General features: G+C 42.4%; 1 protein-coding gene across 6 annotated transcripts in view; it reads left to right on the top strand.

The window, feature by feature from the left end:
- Nucleotides 1-24,910, top strand: part of SGCD (sarcoglycan delta) — a 572,369-nt gene that overhangs the window by 242,570 nt on the left and 304,889 nt on the right. For 3 of the 6 annotated variants that reach the window (XM_073355246.2, XM_073355243.2, XM_073355245.2), the window contains exon 2: nt 20,703-20,876. Coding sequence is in view for 2 of the 6 variants with exons in the window: in XM_073355249.2 (XP_073211350.1) it covers nt 22,383-22,442 (60 nt within the window). In the remaining 4 variants the exon portion in view is untranslated. Of the gene's footprint in view, nt 1-17,935; nt 18,113-20,702; nt 20,877-22,347; nt 22,443-24,910 lie in introns of those variants that run through there. The other 3 variants (XM_073355244.2, XM_073355249.2, XM_073355241.2) reach the window with 3 other exon arrangements.

Genomic DNA, 24,910 nt, shown 5'->3' with positions numbered 1-24,910 from the left:
TTTAACATTTATCAAGCCTTTGGATAAACACTGCAGACTAAACATTCCAACGTTGTGTTATGTGAGCACAAAATTTGTGTTCTGCAATAAACACGTCCATAGGGCGCACCGAGTTGTTGCAATGATCCTGAATTATGGCAAAATTAAGAGAGCTGTAATAACCTAGCTGGAAGAATTTGGCACTGTGATAGCTAAATTCTCCTGAATACTCAGTGCGTACTCAAAACCACTTGTAAAGAACATTAAATATAAGTGACTTTTGTGAATCTTGCTGTAGAAAGAGAGTGTAACCATACTCATAAACAAAAGCCACGAGAGGATTAAGTGGCTGGGTGGCAAACTTAAAGCATTGTGATATATTGTTGCTAAAAATAACACTTGCTAAACAATTATGTTCTGTTTGCTTCCCACTTTTATATTAATTGTTTGACATATAGTATCGGCGTCCTTTAATAGAAACTATCCACCTCCAGCTCTTTAGCTGTGATGTTAGTTGCCTAATCATATGTCACATATACGATACATGTGATACACCTGGTGTTCACTATAGTTGTACGCATTTTGAACGTATATGCTGCTCTGATCAGATGGCCTGCCAAACCCATGGTTGGACATAGAGATGTGAGTTAAACCAGGCAAAACGCTAGGCAGATAATACAGAAAGCAGTAGGAGTGCTTGTGCCTTTTCAACACACTTTCAAAAGTCACTTACTTTATTGTGGCCATGAGTCGAACAGCGAGCAAGGTAAATTTTTCAACATGGGCCTGATCCAAATCCCATTCAAGTCAAAGGAAAGACTCTCAATGACTTGAATGGGATTTGGATCAGGTCTACCAGCAGAAGATACAAAATATACATTTGGTGTGTGTGAACCAGTTGCCTTAATTTCTGTTTCATTTAACATGATCATAATTCTAACGCCTTCATTTGTAGGTTACATTTTGTGGGCACTGCGTTGAACTGTCAAGATGGTGAAACCTTAACATCACAAGTTGGCATTTGCTGTTCAAACTTGCCTTCTGGCTCTTAATAATTTAGCAAAACAAATGGGCCCTTACGCATAAAGAAATGAACTCATACTGTCTGTTGCCATAACTCGTAGGCATTGTGATGTTTACGTGTGAGTGTGTGCTGTGCTTCTTTAGTATTATTGAATTATTCAGTGCTGAGTGATATAAATATGTCTATCCAGTTGGTGTCAGGAACAATTTCCTGCACAGTTTATAAAGATAAGTCAAACTTTTGACCTGGAGCACTTGTGTTGTCTGTTGTATGTAGACAGGGACTTTCACTAAAACATCAGGTCAAAGAACCTCTATACTTTATATAAAAAGTTCATATCTGGATGCAAACTTAGGGCTTGATTCAGATCTGCTACTGGTGAAAATCATCAGTAACTCCACTGAAGTCAGTGAAGTTATACCTGTGTACAGCTGGTGTGAGTTCAGAATCAGGCCCGTACTCCTTTTAATGTTGTTGTTTTAAATCTAATGCATAACTAAATACATTGGGAGCTTTTTAGAAGAGCTGCCCAGAGTGGGAAGTAATAGATTTTGGCTCAGTTTGAGCCCCATGTTTATTTTCAGTGTTCAGCAAGTTTTCGGCGATAACCCAATTGTTTGTATAAGTTTGGTAGAAATACCTCATGACTTAGATGCGTTAGAAGTAAACAGTATCATTATATCCATTATTTTCTTGTCTTCTAACATATGTAGGGTCACAAGAAATTTGATTCCATTAGAAACACTTTAGGCTAGATTCTGCTGTGTGGTTTATGGGTACTCTTGGGACAAGAGGGTGTAGGCTATCGATCCTTCCTCCCACAAACCACAGGGCGGTTTCTTCACCTAATCTTCAAGAGGTTGCGAGGAGGGAAGCCCTGTCTTGAACACCAGGGCCCTTGGGGGATGTGGTCTGTCGGTGTTAGGTTGGTGTCCTGCCCGCGCCTACTAGATGCTGTTTACAGCACTAGCAAATAGGGCATACACACAGCTCTTTTCCAAAGGGAAAGTGTGTCATAGCAGCCCACTCTGAACCATCCCGTACAGGACGGCTTTTGTACTAGACACACAGCAGTTACTGCCCCAACCCTCTTCCTCCATCTACCCCAAGTATCATTCCAAATATAAAGCATGGCATGTGAAACAGGGTAACACCTTTGTTCGGGACCTGAACTGTGTTTCTCCCCATAATATGTGATCACCGTCCTACTGTACCGCCCCTGTTCATTATTTCATTCTCTTTGTCCTGTGTGCTAACGCAGACCTGTTAGCGGTCTCCAGTACAATGAGTCTTACATGGAAACGTCTGGGGCTTGTCTACACTTTCAGCGCTGCAGTGATTCAGCTGCCCAAGTGGCGCTTCACTGCTGTAGCTTTCAGTGAAGATGCTGCCCACGCCGATGGGAATACTTCTCCCGTCAGCGTAGATACTCCATCTCCCCCAGAGGTGGTAGCTATGTGGACGGAAGTCCTCCCGTTGACATAGTGCCATGTACACAGTGGGTTAGGTTGGTGTAGCTACATCGCTCAGGAGGGTGGGTTTTCCACACCCCTGAGCGATGTAGTTATACTGACATAAGTTGGTAGTGTAGACCAAGCCTAGATTAAATGAAGATAGCAGTGTTCCATTCGGCTGCATTATGCGACTGTGGGACTATGTCTTTTTAATTGTCCATCCACACCAGGCGATGTATCACAAACACACAAATATTGCAAGTAGAAACAAAGCCTGTCTACCACGAGCCAGCCTTAGACATGTGCAAGTGGAATTTAAATGCTCTTTTAGACAAAGTGCGAATTAGCTTTTCATCACACATTAATGTAACCCTAATTGCTCTGTAACCATTAGTAACCTAATTTTATTATTTTCAGGATGCATACGTAAATAAATGTTGAATATTTTAGTTATCTAGCACGAAGCTAAAATATTAATGAGGACATTGCCTCAATCAGAGACTTTAATATGAATTTCTGAAATTATATTAAGAGGTAATTAAAAAGCTTTTCTTAATTGTTTCTTGTTATGGTCAGATGTTGATGCTAATGTTTTGCAAGAGTGTATTGAGTTCATTACATACCCAGAGCATAAAGCTATGTAGTCTCAAGTATCACAGTGGAGGAATATGTTTCCATATTGCAAAATTCCACATGAGATGGGAGCGCAAGTTAATGTTTGTTTGTTTGTTTGTTTGTTTGTTGCTTTGCTGTGCCAGACTCACAGCCTATAGTTCCCCTTTAGGAGCTCACAGCTAAAAATACCGAATACCATGCTAGCTGTAGAGAGGGAGTCATTTTGGGTGCCCATCTTTTTGGTGTAGGCCAAAACTCAGCAAAAATAACAAGACATTGAGGGGTGGATGTCTTGTGGATCTGGGCCAGATCCCCAACTGGTGTAAATTCAGGTTGCGCCACTCACTTCAATGTAACTATGCCAATTTACATCAGTTGAGGATCTGACCCATTACACAGCCTACTGGGTATGATTTCCAGGTGTTACGATTGCAGGACTAGCTATGTCTCTAGCCCTTCCTCTGTTACCCAGGGTTTTCAGAACCCAAAGCAGTGGTAACTTAACTGTTTCACTCCCGGCAGTATCAGGAATAAATCAATGGAAACACGGTGCTACCGGCTGATGAAAGATTAATACAAGTAAGCGTGCTCTTATCTAAAACTACTATTTATTAGATTTAAGCACACAGAGGCATAAGCAATAGGTTTAGAGCATCCCAAATAATTACCTAAAATCTGAGATGGTATTGAGTAATTGGCAGCAGGTCAGTGATGGTCTGTCACTTCCCCACTGGGGACTGTGCTATCAGGAACAAAGTATCTCAGGATAGCTCCAGAGAACTGATCCAAAGAACTGGTATCTAGTCTTTCTATAACTAATTTTTACAAAATACATAGCTTATAGTCACCCCTACTGGGTCATCACTTCTAACTACAATCACCTAGTTATCAACAAAACATTCCTAACAATCGTAGCCATAATAAGCTTCTATATCAAAGGCACCCACACTCAAGGTGTCCATCCACTTATTTCTTTCAGTCTCATAATTTGTTGACTCTTTTCTCCCCACCTCCCATTCTGATTAGCATAAAATTTAAGCCTGCAGCTAGCATTTGACCTTGCCTCCAAAAGCCCTGCTTGCCCAAATTAACCCATAACTATGTGGTGTTCTATTTTATTAATTCCTGGTGGATGAACGTACACAATATGGCTACAATTAACTTGATCAAATTCTGTGGTAACACCCTGGAATGGAGGGGTGTAACACCTGGTGTCTCTGAGAGAAGGGGTCAGGCCTCATGCCTTTACCTCTCCTGGAATGGAATTCTATGTCCATGACCGGTCATCTTCTTTTGTATGGCTGGTGTAGAGCAGAAACTACAATTTCACCTGAAGTTGATGGAGCCAAATGGCTACATCAGGGGTAGCAGAATTTATTGCAGTGATGCCTCCTTCATATTTATAAATTGGGCAGTAGGTGGTGATATGTTCGATGGTCTGTCATGGGGAGCCACACTGGCACGCCAGGGAGTCCTTCGTTTTCCATTTGTGCATTAGATGGCTGCATCTACTATGGGTGGTTTGGATTCGGTTCATAGTTGACCAAGATGACAATGGAAAGTCAAAACAAGGAACCTTCCGCATCTGATCTGGCAGAAGGTGCTTAATTTTTAAGTCTTGTTTAGCCCAATCTGCTTTCCAAGCCTCCTCCTGATCGTAGCCTGATTGCATGAGGCTAAACAAATGTTCCCAGAAAGTCTTGCGGGACTTGAGTGGAAGATGGCAGCCATCAGACGGCCCACTCTGTTAAGTGAGAATTTATGGTGAATGCCATCAACTAGATGACCGAACAACACTCAGCAATCTCCCAGTCATCAGAACAGCAACTCAACATGACCAGTCATATACAGTGACAGCCATCTTAAACCAGTGTATTTTTTGTTTTAATTGGAGGAACAAAGTGTTTAGGAGAAAGGATTGTAAACAGCAAACAATCCATACATGGAACCATCCCTTTATGATTGCTTCAGCATGTCCTATGTCAGCCTAAACAGATGCCCCAGCATCTTTCTCTGGAAAGAGACTTTAATTGTTTATAGTCCAGTTGATCTTCCTTTCCCAGTGTAACCTCCGTGCAGCAGGTTGTAGAATCTCCTCAGCTAATAGCTTGGGCATTGTCTCTTAACAATCCTGAAGTGTTTATTGTGCAGTGGTTTATCTTGAGCCACAGTTTCCCCTTTCTGCTTCTTTTTCCCAACAGCCTGGTTGATTTAACCCACTATAGGCATACATACAGTAAACATCCCAATAACCTGGTCAACATACAGTATTCATAAATTATTACAGAGCAGCTCACGTCTGTCACAACCTGTATGGAGTTTTGCATGCATATCTTCCATGATCTGAATGGTGCGGGAAACTCACCATCTGTCATGCATGGTACCTTCTTTAAGGAGAAAGGTGACTTTGGGGGACACTCTGTAAATGAAAGAAGTGTTTTACACAGATATCAGCGTAATCCATTGAATACAAGTAACCTGCTGAGAGAGACCATATAAATCAGTTTATAAACTTGTTTTTAATTTTTTTTTGGCAGACTTAGGAAGCCAATTAGTTCGGTAATATATATTTAGCTTTAATGGGTAAGTAAATAATTAATGTTATTGCCTTTGTAAATTTAGCTTTTCAGTTGTAAATTAACATAATTAAAAGAGTGATGTTTCAGTATACGTTTTGCCAGCCAAATTTAAATCGAGCAATTAAACTGTAGGTTTCCCACATCAAATGAGCTGAGCTCATAATGGTGCAAACAGTCGTTGTAAATTTGTTTTTCTTGGTCAGATTCATTACAAAGACAGGAAGGAAAATGTGCTCCAGTAAACGTGATCAAGTAAATGCTCAAAGAACCACGAATGTATATTTTTCTCTACTTTCTGTTGTCCATCCACATTAACAAAAGGAGAACCAAAGAGGCAAGACACCCTTTCTGCACATCAAGCTCTTGCATGGAAATACTTGCTAGCGACTTACTGTAGTGGTCACTGTAAAAGGAACTAGATAAAAGTTATCAGCGTGCTCTGTTGGTTTGATCGTGAAGACATAATGTGGGGCAGCTCTTCAACAGATGTAAATTGCCATAGATCCATTGACTTAAATGGAGCTGTGCTAATTCGTGCCAGCTTAGGAGGAGTTGACCCTGTAATTTTTTCCTTCATGCTGCCTTATCGCTGCTTGCTTTATTGGATATACATATGCCACCCTCCAAAGCCAGTCCTCAAGGTTCGGCTTAGTCAGCAAATGCAGCAATCAGGGCTAACCGTGGAAGAAAAGATAAGTGATATGAATATCTGACTCACTTTCTCTGTAGCTTGCACATGAATTAGGGATGGCAACATTTTAGACATCTTAAAAATATTTTTTTTATTAGAGCAGGTCATGAGCCTCTAAATTCAGATCCAGTCTGACCGGGTCCAAAACTCGAAAGTTCACATTAGGGGTTTTGGATCCACTCACTCTATAGATGAGGAGCCATCTGCAATATTCAGATCCAGATGTGACATTTTCCCAGATTCAAGGATATTAGGATTTGAGGTTGTGCTTTGGACCTGTCTCTTGTTTCTACTTGTCAGTCAGGAAACAAACTGGGTGAGATGACTTTAAAAAAAACCACATACACACAACCAAGAACTTCAAAAGTGAAAAATAATCTCAGATCAAACAAAATTTGGGAGCCCATATTGGAACAACAGAGCTATAGACATTTTTAATCTAGCAGACTTTGCAGTGTGTAATTCATCATAGACTGAACAGTCTATTTTCTAACTCTTCAAAACATTACTAAGAGAGGCATTTTGCAAACTGCCCAAGATTTGCAGAGTTGTAATGAGAAGAGTTTCCTGATGCACAGACACGCGCACAAACATGTTAAATGACATTTCTGCAATCTGTGATTTCATTAAAAGAAAAGGAGGACTTGTGGCACCTTAGAGACTAACCAATTTATTTGAGCATGAGCTTTCGTGAGCTACAGCTCACTTCATCGGATGCATACTGTGGAAAGTACAGAAGATCTTTTTATATACACAAAGCATGAAAAAATATCTCCCCCCACCCCACTCTCCTTCTGGAGATTACCAGCAGGAGAGTGGGGAGGGGGGAGGTATTTTTTCATGCTTTGTGTGTATAAAAAGATCTTCTACACTGTATGCATCCGATGAAGTGAGCTGTAGCTCACGAAAGCTTATGCTCAAATAAATTGGTTAGTCTCTAAGGTGCCACAAGTCCTCCTTTTCTTTTTGCGAATACAGACTAACATGGCTGTTACTGTGAAACCTGTGATTTCAGTGTGGTTTTGAAGTACCAGATCCGCAGTGGGCAAATTTATCCCTGGTGAAAGCCCACAGCAACCACTGGAGCTCTACTGGAGATGAATTTGGGTCAGCTAACTTTCTCTTGGTGTTGTTCAGAAGGTTTGTAGTGTTTTATGCAGATACATAGTTGCAGTCTCCTATTTTGTAGTATCCAGTTTGTTTAATGGTGAATGGATTGAAAAAAGTTCTACCTTGGGAGGAATTTGGGCTAATCGATTTAAATACACACAGAGCTATACTATAGTACACTTTTGATTATAGAATTGATTTTTTTTCACCGTGTAATTTCTGATTTTTAAAGTGTCTTTTTCAAAAGGCAAAACTAAATAGGGTCCCCTGAATATTAGCTAATGGGTCATATTTTTAAGGAGTCTCCAGCTGTGCAAACACAGTAAATTGCAGGTGCAACGAGCTGTCAGTACAAGTAAGAGAATTTAGACACCTAGTACCTGAGTACAGGCACAGCTGGCTTCTGAATGCTGTTAACTGTGCATGGAAACGTTCAGGAGTAGAGATTGTTTTAATATATTGGGCCCAGTGACTGCAAATTTTTTATTGCTGGCAAGGAAGATTTCTTCTCTGCCTCCCAACACCACCTCTAGAAATTAGTGAATTCAGGAATGCTTACTTGGTGTTTCGTGTAACCATCAGCCACATTTCGATTTGAATGAGAGCTTAGTTGAGTTCTACAAACCAGCCATGAAGTTGTCTTTACGGTGGGCTTTGTCCTCTCCGGTCAAGTTCTACTGGAAGCTAGTGGCATGTTCTGTGTGTTCTCCATCTAAGCTGAGATTTCATACAGAGGCCTGGCTCTTGAGCTGTGTGCAAAGAATGCTTGATGTTGTGTGTGTGTGTGTGTATACAATGGTGATTTTAAATGTCCCAGATTCTGTTGCTCTCCTCCTGTGCTGTTCTGATTCCCAGCACAAATTAAAACATCCTGAAGAATGCTCTAATTTAGGGCAGCTACTAAGAGCCTTTGGAGATTGATAGTAGCAGCTGGGTGTTGCCATGTGCAGGACAGCCCAGCGCAGCCATACAGCTGGAAGGTGCTGCTTCTATTGTTCTCCTCCACTTGGGCAATTCCAGTGGCTGTCAAAGCCAGCTTTGCCCCACTGAAGAGGTGTGAAGTTGCCCTATTGTATGGGTGAATTGGGCTGAGTATGTACCCTATTGTATGGGTAATACGGCTGTTACTCTGAAACCTGTCATTATGCAAGGCACTGCATTTAGCCGTATGGAGTGAAAATCTATCAACTGCATGAAAAAACTTGTACAGATACAGACAGACGTCATCTTCCTTTCCAAATGCAAACAGATGGACATCGTACCAAAAGGACTGAAGGTAAAAAATCCATTACAATCTACATACCACACAGACTATGCTGACAGCTTGTGCCACACACTCTCAAAGAAACTGCGGAATCACCTGATCAACATCCCCTACAGCAAACAGGGAAAGATTAAGAATGAGCTCTCAAAAATGGATACTCTCATAAAAAAACAACCTTCCACACACACTTCCTCGTGGCTGGATTTTACTAAAACTAGACAAGCCATTTACAACGCACACTTTGCTTCTCTACAAAAGAAAAAGGACACTAAACTTTCTAAACTACTACATGCTACTAGGGGCCACAGCAATGATTCCCTCAACCCACCTAGCAATATTGTTAACCTATCCAACTATACTCTCAGCCCAGCAGAAGCAGCTGTTCTATCTCGGGGCCTCTCCTTCTGCCCCTCCACCCCCACGAACATGATACAGTTCTGTGGTGACCTAGAATCCTATTTTCGACGTCTCCGACTCAAGGAATATTTCCAAAATACCTCTGAACAGCATACTAATCCACAGAGGTCTCCCTACCAACACTACAGAAAGAGGGATTCTAGGTGGACTCCTCCTGAAGGTCGAAACAGCAGACTGGACTTCTACATAGAGTGCTTCCGCCGACGTGCACGGGCTGAAATTGTGGAAAAGCAGCATCACTTGCCCCATAACCTCAGCCATGCGGAACGTAATGCCATCCACAGCCTCAGAAACAACTCTGACACATAATCAAAAAGGCTGACAAAGGAGGTGCTGTCGTCATCATGAATAGGTCGGAATATGAACAAGAGGCTGCTCGGCAGCTCTCCAACACGAGTTTCTACAAGCCATTACCCTATGATCCCACTGAGAGTTACCAAAAGCAACTACAGCATTTGCTCAAGAAACTTCCTGAAAAAGCACAAGATCAAATCCGCACAGACACACCCCTGGAACCCCGACCTGGGATATTCTATCTACTACCCAAGATCCATAAACCTGGAAATCCTGGGCGCCCCATCATCTCAGGCATTGGCACCCTGACAGCAGGATTGTCTGGCTATGTAGACTCCCTCCTCAGGCCCTACGCTACCAGCACTCCCAGCTACCTTCGAGACACCACTGACTTCCTGAGGAAACTTCAATCCATCGGTGATCTTCCTGATAACACCATCCTGGCCACTATGGATGTAGAAGCCCTCTACACCAACATTCCACACAAAGATGGACTACAAGCCGTCAAGAACACTATCCCCGATAATGTCACGGCTAACCTGGTGGCTGAACTTTGTGACTTTGTCCTTACCCATAACTATTTCACATTTGAGGACAATGTATACCTTCAGATCAGCGGCACTGCTATGGGTACCCGCATGGCCCCACAGTATGCCAACATTTTTATGGCTGATTTAGAACAACGCTTCCTCAGCTCTCGTCCCCTAAAGCCCCTACTCTACTTGCGCTATATTGATGACATCTTCATCATCTGGACCCATGGAAAAGAAGCCCTTGAGGAATTCCACCATGATTTCAACAATTTCCATCCCACCACCAACCTCAGCCTGGTCCAGTCCACACAAGAGATCCACTTCCTGGACACTACAGTGCTAATAAACAATGGTCACATAAACACCACCCTATACCAGAAACCTTCTGACCGCTATTCCTACCTGCATGCCTCCAGCTTTCACCCTGACCACACCACACGATCCATCGTCTACAGCCAAGCTCTGCGATACAACCGCATTTGCTCCAACCCCTCAGACAGAGACAAACACCTACAAGATCTCTGTCAAGCTTTCTTACAACTACAATACTCACCTGCAGAAGTAAAGAAACAGATTGATAGAGCCAGAAGAGTTCCCAGAAGTTACCTACTACAGGACAGGCCTAACAAAGAAAATAACAGAACGCCACTAGCCGTCACCTTCAGTCCCCAACTAAAACCCCTCCAACGCATTATTAAGGATCTACAACGTATCCTAAAGGATGACCCAGCACTCTCACAAATCTTGGGAGACAGGCCAGTCCTTGCCTACAGACAGCCCCGCAACCTGAAGCAAATACTCACCAACAACCACATACCACACAACAAAACCACTAACCCAGGAACTTATCCTTGCAACAAAGCCCGTTGCCAACTGTGTCCACATATCTATTCAGGGGACACCATCACAGGGCCTAATAACATCAGCCACACTATCAGGCTCGTTCACCTGCACATCCACCAATGTGATATATGCCATCATGTGCCAGCAATGCCCCTCTGCCATGTACATTGATCAAACTGGACAGTCTCTACGTAAAAGAATAAATGGACACAAATCAGATGTCAAGAATTATAACATTCATAAACCAGTCGGAGAACACTTCAATCTCTCTGGTCACGCAATCACAGACATGAAGGTCGCTATCTTAAAACAAAAAAACTTCAAATCCAGACTCCAGCGAGAAACTGCTGAATTGGAAATCATTTGCAAATTGGATACTATTAATTTAGGCTTAAATAGAGACTGGGAGTGGCTAAGTCATTATGCAAGGTAGCCTATTTCCTCTTGTTTTTTCCTACCCCCCCCCCCCAGATGTTCTGGTTTAACTTGGATTTAAACTTGGAGAGTGGTCAGTTTGGATGAGCTATTACCAGCAGGAGAGTGAGTTTGTGTGTGTATGGGGGTGGGGGGGATGTGAGAAAACCTGGATTTGTGCAGGAAATAGCCCAACTTGATTGTCATGCACATTGTGTAAAGAGTTGTCACTTTGGATGGGCTATCACCAGCAGGAGAGTGAATTTGTGTGGGGGGGTGGAGGGTGAGAAAACCTGGATTTGTGCTGGAAATGGCCCACCTGATGATCACTTTAGATAAGCTATTACGAGCAGGACAGTGGGGTGGGAGGAGGTATTGTTTCATATTCTCTGTGTATATATAAAGTCTGCTGCAGTTTCCACGGTATGCATCCGATGAAGTGAGCTGTAGCTCACGAAAGCTCATGCTCAAATAAATTGGTTAGTCTCTAAGGTGCCACAAGTACTCCTTTTCTTTTTGCGAATACAGACTAACACGGCTGTTACTCTGAAACCTGGGCTGAGAGTGTTTCCAATTGCTACCAGTATGTGTTAGTGGCAGAGGCATTGAAGATTTATGCAGTGCCCAGGCCTGCTATGCCTTCTGCAGGAATGCCGCTTTGTTGCTTTACTATTCATTGGAGTTTTTCATTAGGTAACGCATTAAAACGAGAAATTCTGGGCTGGAAAGCGTAGCACGGAACAGAGAAGGGGGGGGGAAGCAATTATGGAAAGCCTAATTCTCATATTCCACCTTTATTTATCAATTGCAAACATATTGGTGCTAATCAACTGTGAAAAGCTGGCTGTGCATAGAAAACCATTTCCTCCTGCAGAAGTTCTGAAAGCACTGGCTTGTGGGGCTCACAAATGCTCTGTGTCTTTCCTGATGATCTTTTGGCTCACTCCCAACATTCCCCAAACCTTTCCATATTTCCCCAAGAGTTCTCTGATGCCCCCCTTGAACTCCTGGTCCTCTCCGGTCTTCTCCCTTGTTCCCCAGGCCACTCATGAAAACTCTTTTCTGCTATTAACTATGCTGCCCCAACCCTTATCCATTCTCACTTCCTCGTTTTTCTGATGCTTTGTCAGACCTCTTCAGTTTCCTCTCTCCTGCTCCCCTATTTCTGTCTGTTTATACTGGTGACTGAAATTAATTCGCTTAAAGTTCCAAAGGAATATGGGGCTGATTTTGGTACAAACATTTAAAGCAGTACATAGATTGAGGAACTACATTACACAAACCTGGTGTGGTATTTTTCAAATTTAAATTACAGTAGAACCTCAGAGTTACTAACACCAGAGTTATGAACTGGCCTGTCAACCACACACCTCATTTGTAACTGGAAGTGTGCAATGAGACAGCAGTGTGCATACATACACAGACACGCGCGTGTGCAAGAAAAAGTAAATACAGTACAGTACTGTGTTTGCTTTTCCTTTATTTTGTTAGTAGTTTACTCTGCAGTAGAAAAAACATTAAATTTAAAGTTTCAAAGCTGTATTGTCAATGTTCAGTTGTAAACTTTTGAAAGGACAACCATAATGTTATTTTCAGAGTTACAAACATTTCAGAGTTATGAAAAACCTCCATTCCTGAGATGTTAGTAACTCTGAGGTTTTACTATATCAGTCCATTTCAACACATTTTTCAGCGTAATAGATCAGATCTTTTTCATTGTCTGAGACTTTATGCCCTGTTCCCAATTCCCTGTTTATAGACTTGGTTTGCGGTTGCATTATTCCAGTGTTGCACCTGTGTAAAACTGGAGTAATGCACTGGTGAGTCATGGTCTGTTTTTTTAGAGTAACCCCAAAGTGTCTAAAAGTGTAGCTTGTTGAATAAAATTTTTGGAAGTTAGGAAAGTAATATTTTTTTGCCACCGTATAACTAAAAATGGGTTAATAGACCGAAACCCTGTTTTGAAAACAGAATCAGAATTCAGGCTCCCAGTTAATGAAGCAGAAGTTTACGCTACATGTGATTTGAAGTGGTTGAGACATTAAAAATAATAATCTGAGTTTATAGTGGAAAAACCTGCTCAGAGAATGTGGTTCTGAGATAATAGCAAGCTGACAATGGTATGTCCCATATATCATAAAGTCCAGTACATTTTTACTTCCTGTAGCATTTTTTATACCAACTTACTCCCATATGTTTCTCAGAGATAAAGATTAAAGTTACAGAGTTAAAAAAATAACTGGAGAGAGAAATTAAGAAGCACAAATAAGATTTGTTATGAGGTGTCATTTAAAATCAGGGGAGATTAATGTTTTTAATTTATTTATGTATTTATTTTATCAAAAGCCAGGCAGGGTTCACCTATACAATAGGAACAAAAGCCACTGGGCAGCTAGAGATTTGCCATACTGCAAGGCAGCATTTTCATATGAACAGTATGAGGGTGGGTACCCTATGATAACGCTCTCCCTGGTTTCAGTAGGAGGAAAGTTAGGCCACTGGCAACCAGTTTTGAAAATCTCACCTGAAATGTGCAAAAGGGAATGTCCGTGAACTAGAGGGAAAAATCAAAAGGAGGGGAAAAAAGGAGGGGGTGGAGTGTAGCTGTGGCAGAAATAGAAATCATTGTACAGGCTTAGCTAATGAAACACAAATGCCTGGAGGACAAGTACGACTATAATGAAGAATGGACAGGATAGTAATGCAAAGCTGTGGGAGAGAAGCTGCCTATGGTTATATGAAGGTTACTTTTTAAGGCTCTGGTTCTATAATAGGATCCACCTGTATGGAGTCTATTGTTGTACCAGGGCCTAAGTGTATTTGAGTCTTCTTCCAGTGGTAAGGAAAGCTGTGACTCATGTAGCTATAGAATGAGAAACTTCTCCCCATGCTTATCTTTTAAGGCAGGTAAAAGCTTTCTGTAGCAGGGACAAAACACGTACAATGAAGCCGGTCCAGCTCCTTTTGTGATGCCTGATCCTGCATCCATTTTAGTCAATGGCAAAGCTCTCATTCACTTCGTGGTGCAGGATCCAGCCTTTGGTGGTGAACGTTTTTTCCAGGAATGAGCGATGACAGTTTTAGCAGCCAGAATGAATAGTCTTGCTAATGTCTTAGTGGATTCCTGTGGTGGTAGAGACCAAAGATGAATTAAAGAAGGGGAAAATAAGACCAGGTGTTATGAAAAATTGTGTTCCTGGCCAAATGATTAAAAAATGAGTGCTGAGTTCTTTTGCAAACCAGCCAATACGAGCAGATCCATCAGAAATGTAAAAGGAATGCCTTTTAAGAACAACTTTTACAACAAGCTGGAGAGAGGGCAGTATTTAGTTTAGTTAATAGGGGGATAAAGTCTGAAAGTTGTTTCTGTTTGAATCTCTTGGCTCATAAGAGAAGTACATCATCTAACATTGTTACAATCAGAGTTTAGCTGAATATTCCTTCCCAACATTCAAAATGCTTGTTTATTTTTTTGACTATTTCTCAAAGATCTGTAGCTGTCAGATAAAACACATTTCATAGACCTTTCACTGAAAGGAATATTTTCTATTACTTTGGAGGCGGAGTGGACAGGGAATCACGTGTTTCTTCTTTGCTTTAAGAAAAGGAGGACTTGTGGCACGTTAGAGACTAACAAATTTATTTGAGCATAAGCTTTCATGAGCTACAGCTCACTTCATCGGATGCATTCAGTGGAAAATACAGTGGGGAGATTTATATACACAGAGAACATGAAACAAGGGTGTTAACCATACACACTGTAACGAGAGTGATCACTTAAGGTGAGCTATTACCAGCAGGAGAGCGGGGGAGGGGGGGACCTTTTGTAGTGAATTTGCTGTGTGTATTTCCAAATATCTCCTTTGGTGGTACTGGAATGAAGAACCAAGAATGCCCTATGGATTGTAGCTTTGGGCTGCACTGAAAAAAGAGAACAGCAGAATCAGAATATCTCATTAGATCCATATCTCAGCATCTTCGCACCATTCTGTCATTACTTTGCAGCAACATCCCTTACCTTAATTAATGTGCAGAATAAGTCAGACTCTAACCTATCAAACCACAGCACCCCACGAAACTTTCCAATTACTTGCTACCCATTGTAAGGAGACTTCGATTATCGGTATATCCCTTGAATTACGGTGCTGCTTTCCACCTGTTTTTCTGCTGCAGAGGAAGAGAAAACACCACAAAACAGCCGAGACTCGGTGTTGCTGGAGACTCTTGTTTTATTTGGTTTTCACCAAGCCATTATCAATGACACAGTCTGGCTGGGAAACAGTTGTCTGTGGTGTACTAAGTGTTGTAGTTGGAGAGGTTCGAAAGTTGCAATGCTACCAGGTTTTTAACATTCGCTTTCTGGAAGGAGGGATTCAGAAGTTTCATTTTTTCCCTTTCTTTACCAGCGCCACCCATATACTAAATTCAAGGGAGGTAGAGGGAGACGATATTGTGAAATGTAAAATGTGGGATCATTTCATATTTGATCCTGCAGGGTCCTGAGGACTCCTGTGAGGTGCTGAGCACCCTCTACTTTTATTAAAGTTGTTGGGTGTTGAACGTACTTGATCAAGTGCCTTTCTGGGTCAAGAAATCCCAAAGCACTTTACAAAACAATGAGCTACGTACTGGCTGCATGGGAAAATGTAACAACCATTACGCATTCAGCTGTAGTTTACACACAGCCTTGATCATTAGACCCTGGTTCAGTTAGAAGGAATATTTGCTGATGTAATCTCGATCTACTTCCAGAAAGTGCTTTGGGATCTTCAGTTTCCACATAGACAGGCAGAAATGACCCTACTAAATGTTTCATGATGAGGATGGAGCCTCTACCTGTTCTGCACCCCTGTCGCCCCCTGCCCCCCAATACTGCTCTGCCGTATCAACCATAGGTGCTTGCCCAAGTCCAGCTATGGTTAAAGAGGAAAATTATGAGAATGTACATATGCATACTTGTGTGTGCCATCCCTCTCCCATTTGGGTGCTTGAAGTCCAGATTGGCAGTAAAGAGAAAGATCTTGAATATTTAGCCAGAGGACATATGGTTCCATTCATTTTCAAGTCTCCAAATCCCCTAAGTATTTAATTTTTTCCATGCCCAACATAATTTCTTCAGCTGCGGTTGAGTAGATTGTAATTAATATTTTCAGAGACGAGACCAACTGGTACAGATGTGACTACCTGCCGCAGTGATATGTTTGCCTACAATATGTTAGTCAGCTACTAGATGTCTTTGCACACTGTAGAGCTTTCCAGACAAGGTTTGGTGGCTGGTAGCCAAGGGGAAGGGGTGGAATCAAGATGCTTCTTGAGCTGTGTGGATGTTTAGTTGTTTTGTGTAATAAGCTCCTCTCTTTAAGAAGGGCTATGAGTCCATGAGCCATGCAATGGAGCCATGTAATCCCAGTGGAGCATTCACTCTGGAGGGATGTGCCCTGAACAAGTTACTCATAAAAATGCTCCTGGACGAAATCCCAGATCTGGACACTGCTAAGCTTTGGGGAAATTCAGGCTTGACTCTAGTTAATCGGTGTGTAAGCTCCTGTCGTGAACTATTCTGCCTCTTCTGAGCCAAGAAGAACATATATGTGCTAGTTTGTTTTTTGTGTTCATGGCCTGGAGACTGAACAAAGGCCATCACTCATTTCACTTAGGGCCCTTGCATAAAATTTAATCCAGGGTTTCAGACACTGAATAGAAAAGTTTGAACTGGTGGGGCAGAAAGTGGTGAATAGCACAGTACATTTGGGTGATGCACATTATTTTTTCATGTTGGACAAGGTGGAGTGAGATTTCTGCATGTCATGTTGTACCCTCATGATGGCTGCCATCATCCCTCATTAATTTAGGCGTACTCAGTGGCCTCTAGAAGTTATATCTCTTGCATTTTTTCCCAGGAACCTGTAACATAGAAACATAACCCCAACTATATCGTTGGACAGAAACTATTTCCTTGCCTGCATCCGTCTATATCTGTGTAATAGAAATTCTTCAAATGCAGCCCAGGCAAGTTGCATTGGGATTGATGCACTTGCTTACTGCTGCTTGCAGCAGCGCTCATAACCGTTTGCATTTGATTATACTCCATGTGGATGTTTCCACCATCACAGGCACTTGAAATGGGAGCTGGAGAAATGGCAGTTGTATGCAGTCATTACTTTTTAATTTGACTGAAGTTATTTTTCCCATTGTGTCCCCACCCCGCAGTGCTGAAGTGTGGTAACACCTGATATATCCTCCCAACAGCTGGCTCGGGTGAATGCTTGGATGAAATCTGCAGCAGCGTTTTCCAGTACCTGCTGCCATGTTCTTATTCCCGTAACGGTAGTGGTTAGGATGAAGGGAAGGTGTCTGCTCTTGCCAAAAGCTGAAAGCACACTCCTGCCTGCACCATAATTTATGATCCACCCAGCAGTGCAGGAATTCAGACACAACAGAAACTCTGAGTGCATGCATTGCAGTGCATTAAGGCAATGTGCCAAGTCCTCCTCACCCAGGGGCTTTGCTTACGATGAGCATTGGCAGGCTGCGGTAAATTGAGACTTTCAAAAAACATATCATTCCCCACCAGAAGCAGGGCTCTCAGACTCAGCTTACAATGACAGTCTAGTCCCGTTGTCAAGTTTGGTCTTTTGCCTTTCAGCTCCATTGAAAGTAAAAAGAGGGGAAATAAAGTCTTTTTTCTTTTCCTTTTTTTTTGCATTGCAACTTTCAGGAAACAAATGGAAGTAATCACATTTCTGGTCCCCAAAGATAAACATCACTTAAAAGTAGAGGCACTAGATCTCGCTACTGCTCCCAGACCAAGCTTCTGCAGCGTCAGCCATTCCTACACGTCACATCCACTTCAGTCTCACGTTGCCAGACTGGTTCTACAAATGGTGTTTGAGAGGTAGGGCTTTACGCCTGTGTTGGCAAGGAATATAAGATTTGAAGCTGTTCTACTTTTCTGCCTCCCTACCTGAGCCCACAGGATGACAGAAGGGAAGCAGTCTGGCAAATACAAATAACACTTCCCTTTAAAGCCCTTCTCGACACACAAACTGCTGGCAAACGTGGGGTTGGACTCTGCCACCTTAGCTCATGTTGCAGCTCGCACCACGAGCAGCCCTGCTGAAGAAAAAGCGGTTACTCAGGGGGCAGAGCAGATTGCATGCCCCTGGGCATGGGTTCCACAGTGGCTCTGGTTACCAAGTGGACTTCCTCTCACTGCTAGGATTGATACAACTGCTCTGCCTCCAAGCTGAGGTGCGGATGCTTTCATCCTTTCACTCCCCTGCCCCTTCGCTTCACACCCCCCTGGGTTTGCTTTTCCATTGCTGGTTGACTGAGTCAGTTTTCTACATCTCTTTAGCCCAGTTGGGGTGTGGGGGTGTGTGTGTGTGTTGGGGGAATCTGTGGGAGGATGTAATGAGCATTGTGCTCTGGGGCTGCTGATTCAGACTTGACCCCTTTGGAACTGTCTGCAAGTAGTATGTTTTTGTTGGTTTTGTCTTCTCCTCTTTTTCTGACTATTCCTAGCATAAAACTAGCATCTATCCATCTTTCCTGCAGCCATGTTCAGACTAAGTTACAGATGTGACAGGCTGTGTTATCTCAGAAGTAGAGTGCAACAGAGCACCCAGCCCTCTTTTAAAGGCCAGGGGGGCTGGGGAGCAGCTAGCCCTGTTCTGGAGAAGAGCCCAAATGGACAGCATTGAGTGACTGGGCTGAGGATTCATAGTCAGGGGATATAACTGAAGGGCCCAGCTCCATGATGAGCCTAGAGAAGAGGGCTGTGGGGGGACAGAAGGCTGCAAGAGGGCAAGTCTTGGGAGGGGGGAGTTCTGACCATTAAGCTGCCAGAGGCCAGAGCACCCCACAGTCTCGATGGGGAGCAGGACAGTTGCTTGATTTTCTTGTTTCATGTTCCCTTTTATTTATTGTTTTTGAAGAATAAACAGGGCCCTGAGGTGAGGGTGACAAACTGACCTGGGTGTGGCTGATTGTCTGTCCCATGCTGATGACTGGTCCACCAGCCTACACCATGGCTGCAGGACGTATCTGGATCAAGCGTATCTGTATCATTGCAGCCGTTGAGGCAAGGGTACCCAGACGTTCAAACTGGGGCAGAGGCTGCGAGGTCCATCAGAAAAAGCACCGGACTGGGATTTAGGAGACTTAGATTCTGTCCACCAGCTCTGCTACTCCTACACCTTATATGTCTTGTCTGTTTAGATAGTAATTAGTTAGGGCAAGGACTGTCTCTTAAGATGTGTGTACAGCGTTGGCAGCACAGTGGAGCTCTTGATTTTGGTTTGGGCCTTTAACTGCTTTTCTAATACCAATAACTAACAATAAAAATGGGGGTTAGACTTCCTGACTCCTTTTCCAAGCCCTTCCCCCCGCTTGAGGTGTGATTTCCAGTAAATTGCTCAGGCCGAATTTCTCAAATCCCACTGCCTGTGGTTAGGCACCTAATCAAAGTGACCCGATGTTTCAGAAGCGTTGAAAACTCCCAGCTGTGTGAGTGGGTGCTGCTGGGCGTGGAGCTTTTTCGACAATCAAATGATTTCAGGTGCCTGTCGGGTACCCATTTTTGAACATTTTGGCCAACAGTAGCTAACTCATAGCGGGGGGATTTGATTACAGCCTTCAACTACCTGAAGGGGGGTTCCAAAGAGGATGGAGCTCGGCTGTTCTCAGTGGTGGCAGATGACAGAACAAGAAGCAATGGTCTCAAGTTGCAGCAGGGGAGATTTAGGTTGGATATTAGGAAACACTATTTCACTAGGAGGGTGGTGAAGCACTGGAATGGGTTACTGAGGCAGGTGGTGGAATCTCCATCCTCAGAGGTTTTTAAGACCCGGCTTGACAAAGCGCTGGCTGGGATGATTTCGTTCGGATTGGTCCTGCTTTGAGCGGGGGGTTGGACTAGATGACCTCCTGAGGTCTCTTCAGACCCTAATCCTCTATAATTCTATGTCATAAGGCCTAATTAATTAACGTTTCCTTGTGAGCTTTGAGATCTGTGAACGAACTGCACTGTACAAGTGCATTGAAGTGTTGTTTGCTTGAATTTTTGTCAGTGTTCTTAACTTTAAATCCCCTTAGTTTGAACGTTCTGTTCTCCCAGTGAAAGACTGTAATGAATAAGAATGTTCTCTAAAGTTATGCAGGAGTGTTGCTGTACTTCTGTGATCTCAGACTGACATAAAGTGCATCCAGGCTGGCATTCATTTCCTAGTTTAGGGACACAGTTAAAACACCATAAAGCCAAAATAGTTCTGTGCCACAGTTCTTGAATTCAAAGATTTCCCTGAAAAGGTGCCAAACATGATGGCTTGTCACAGACTCTTTGTCCTGGCTTGACATTTCATTGCTATCAGATGTTGTCTTACATTCTATTCTGAACCTGCCGAATGACTGACCCTAGAATTTAATGCCACACCTTCTTCTCTTTTCTCTTTCTGAATGACCTCTTTTCTGCTCCGGCTCCAAAGAACTGGAGGATACTGCAGCATCCTCAGGGACATACATACAGAAGGCTGAGCTGGAGCCTGTGTGGGACTTAAAAAGGACTTCCAGTTGGTGGTAGCCTGAGGAACTTCCTTTCACTCCAATGTTGCTCCGAAACTAAATTGTCTCCAGAATTCGGAACCATCAGGTTTGCTAAGGTATGTGATTTTTGCCTTTGTTTGCATTCCTATATGTTTTCTGAACATCTGCTTATGGCACTTGTAACTATGGTTCTGCATATTTACATGTAGGTAAATGCAGCCCATAAACTGCCTCAGTGAATGCCCTGTACTCCTTGATTCAGAGAATACTTTGCAAGGTTAAGGTGCTTTTAAAGTCACTGTGTGGATGAAGTACATTTTGAAAACCACTAATATCTGAAGATTAGAAGGTCGGGGGGGGGGGGGGAGCCAAACGTAAAAAATAAAGAAAAGAGGGATCATTTCTCCAAAAGCCATACTCTTCTTTGTCACTTGTATTTCAACATTGTTGGCCTAGGATGAAATTTACTATACCGGTTTGTTACGTGATAGTCCCTTGGATAGGAGGCTCATGTATTTGTTGTGTGCAGATTCTGATGTTGGAGCAGAAACTCACATGGCATAGAGCAAACCGTCCAGAGTCGCAGGTGTAGGGAAATACTTAGAAGAACACAATCTATGACAACCCATCTCCTTTTGTGTAATTCAAGTTATTTCCAGGGAGGAAATTGGGTTTATTTATTTATATTTTTGGATCATCAATTGAAAAGTTTTACTTAAAAAGCTTTGGAAGTGTGAATGCAAAACCTTAGTTCCTAGGTCTACATGGATTTGTATCAAATGATAAAGTCGTAAAAAGTACATGTGTTTTGTTCTCATTAATATCTGAACAAGAGAAACACTTCCTACACACTCTGCAGTAGCAATGCAGTGTTCAAGCTTAATGTAGGAGTGTTGAAAAATCCAAACAGAAATTAGATTTTCATATATTTTTAAAGCCTCCAAGAGTTCTCTTACATTAATTCTTTTGGTGTGATCAGACTAATCCCACTTGTTCTGTAAATAGTGAAATTTAATTCAGATACCTCACTGGAGTTCCATTTGTAACATTTGCATACAGATTACATTCAGTTTTGGAATGGCTGCAGTATAGAAATATGACTACAAGACTAGCACGATTTCAAACTGTCTATGCCCATGCTATAGTCTGTATAGATCATAGTTTGCTCGCTGGATTTGACCATTGGCCTGGCAATAGACCTACAGATCACAAGAGTGGGTTCCACATAAGACAGTGACTGGTTCAGAGCTGCGGGTAGCTCCTCTTCTGTCTTCAGTGCAGCGAAAAGGAGAAAGGATTGATGAGGGAAATGAAAGACAATCCCTTCACTCCCAGGGCCCGGGGTAGGGAGAAAGGAATGAGAGAGAAATTATGGGGCGGAATGGAATTGCCCCAGTTCTAATGTGACATTGTTTGTGATACTGTGATGTTGTTGCCCCCAATGCATGGTGAGGCTGAATTATAACACCAGGGCTAAGTCCCAAGACCAATATGAGCAGCCAATGCCAGGGCATGGCTACGCATGTATTTTGTAGTTCTCTGCACTGCCGTTCACTGATGCATTGTTCTCTGATTCCTCAAGCATCTGAACTGATACAGTCAAATGCAGTGCTCCACATACTATGCAGGACTGTCTACGCTATTTACAAACAAACTCCCATGGAAATTCCTGCCATTTAATAGTAAGTATTGTAAGCTTTTTAATCTGTCTAAATAGTGCCCGGTCATGATGACAGGAGTCGCTGCTAACCTTGTGAGTACATTGTCTGGAGACGAAGGCTAAAGGTGGAGTATTTTGCAATCAAGGGAACGCTTTCAATCCTTAAGGGAAATATTTTACACAGCTGTAGCCTGGAAATCAAATCAATTTGTTTTATTGCACATTTCTCTTTTATATTTGTAAGTGAAAGCATGTAAATCTTCGGGTGTGTATTTTGCTGACTGCTCTGCCATGGGAAAGCTCAAGGCACCGGAGGATGGGCAGTGATCTGTCGCCAGGCTTTGAGGATCATTATCTGATTTTCATGCAGAAAAGGAAACAAACAGACAAATACCCGGCAACCCTAGTGAAGTGTTATAATGCACTGGCTGCTGCCTTTCTAGCTTTGATCCAGGATCTATGCAATAGCATTAAATGGCCTTGTGGTCTGTTATGACAATTTACTAGCCCATGCCCAAGAGCTATCCACCTGACCATTATCATCTTGTTAATGATGCCTATCCAAAAAGCTTATTCACCCCGGCCATGAGCACAAGTAGAATTTTGCAAGGCCAACAAGAGGTTGCCCGGAATGAATCATTTTGCCCGCTCTGACTGGAGAATGATGCTGGTGCAGAATTGGTGGAACTTCCTGGGGTCTGCTGGATAGGTGTAAGAACTTTCCTAAGAAAGTGTTTCCCCTCTGCAGCTTTATTCTGCATTTGCCCTAGGAACTGCTTGTTCCCATTTCAGTATTGCCGACCTCAAGCATTCCAGAATCATGAGTCAGGTCCCAAAATAATAGGAGGATCATCTGGGGGATTTCAAAAGGATCATCTGGGGGTGCTTTTTATTTGCCTTCAGGCTTCTGAGCTTTTAGACTGCACTTGGGTCACCTTTTAAACTTTTCTCTGCGGTCATGAGAGCTGGAAACTTTATTTGAAAACGAAAGCAGAGATTCGCAGGGAACCACAAGAATCTGGGGTCTGGAGTTTTAAGGAAAACCCCACATATTGTGAGACTCATGCTAAAATCATGAGAATTGGCAGTGCTGCTATTTTACATCCAATCCATCCATTCCAGGCACTTATATCCCCCCCCCCAATACCGTAGTCTCTGAGTACCTCACAATCTTTAACCTAACCTAGCAACATCCTTGGGAGGTAGGGAAGTGTTGTTGTCCCCCTTTTAGAGATGGGAAACTGAGGCTCAGAAACTTGTCTGAGGTCACACCAGACATTTGTGACAGAGATGGGAATTGAGCCTGGGTCTCCTTAGTCCCAGGCTCCCACTCTAATCACTGTACCATCTTTCCTTTCTGTACCCTTCCTTATACCGCTCTATAAATTCCCTGAGCAGCAGTGAAAGGATCATCGGGTAAGGGATTACAATGCCCCTGTGAGACTGCTGTAGAAGCAAAGGAATGCACAGGTGGGAAACAAGTCTGGCTGCAAGGTCCTCACCTTTGGTTCCTCCCATAACCCAAAGCAGCTGTTGGCTGCATTTGTGCCTTTCTGGAATAAAAACTACTGCAGAATCAGGGAATTGTCTTTCTCATACCTCAGTTCCCCATGGAACTGAAGCTACAGCAATCAGGTTACAACCATAGCCAGCCCCAAGTCCTGAGTATTTCACCACTTGCTGTGTAACTTTAGTGGAGATGACGACACCATATGTCTGAATAACACTTAGCTGAAGACATTCATCTTTGCAACACACTGTTGCTTGCTCATGTGTGACAGACTGGTTTCATTTTAACAACACTTATGTAATTGTGCTGCTGATAATCTTGCGTACGGAATTTTTTTAAACTGATCTACGGATAACGCACACACTAATATTTTGTCTTCAAATTGCTTGTTGTTAGATTGGTAGGGATTATATAACCCTTTAAAAAATCTCTCTTCTGCTGAAGAAGCGCATTTAATTAATACATAGGAAATTGTTTTTTTAAGTACCCATTAAATGTAGTTATTAAATTTTATCTTGCAAGTATAAGTGAAATAATCTGTGTTCATTTGATGTGTTTTATAGCTCGTATAGCAGTTAATTGTCTTTGGAACATTGATTCTTGGACATGTTCCCCTTTTTCAGGTGAAGTCATTATCGGAGTTTAACCTTCGCTTATATGATGGATAAAAATCGGTCTTTAAAATTTTTTTAATCAGATTTTTTTAATTTAAATACAGGTTTATTTTTAAAAATACACCTTTTGAAAATTTAATTTGAAATTGTGACAGCCTACATTGAGATTTAAATTTACTAAAATATATTAAAATCATTTACACGAAAGGAAAAGAATAACATTAAGCAGTACGATGTTTGCTGCTGAAGTTTTAGAGACAGTTAAATCACTGAACTGGTGGCAGTCACTGGCTAAACACCTCTAACCATGTTTGTTTACGTGCTAAACCAGATTGTGACACCAGTAGCCTCCAATGCACATGCAGA

This window comes from Lepidochelys kempii, chromosome 8, assembly GCF_965140285.1.
Source record: "Lepidochelys kempii isolate rLepKem1 chromosome 8, rLepKem1.hap1, whole genome shotgun sequence".
NCBI lineage: Eukaryota > Metazoa > Chordata > Testudines > Cheloniidae > Lepidochelys > Lepidochelys kempii.
Note: the sequence above shows the minus strand (reverse complement) of the source record. Positions and strands in the feature narration are given on the sequence as shown.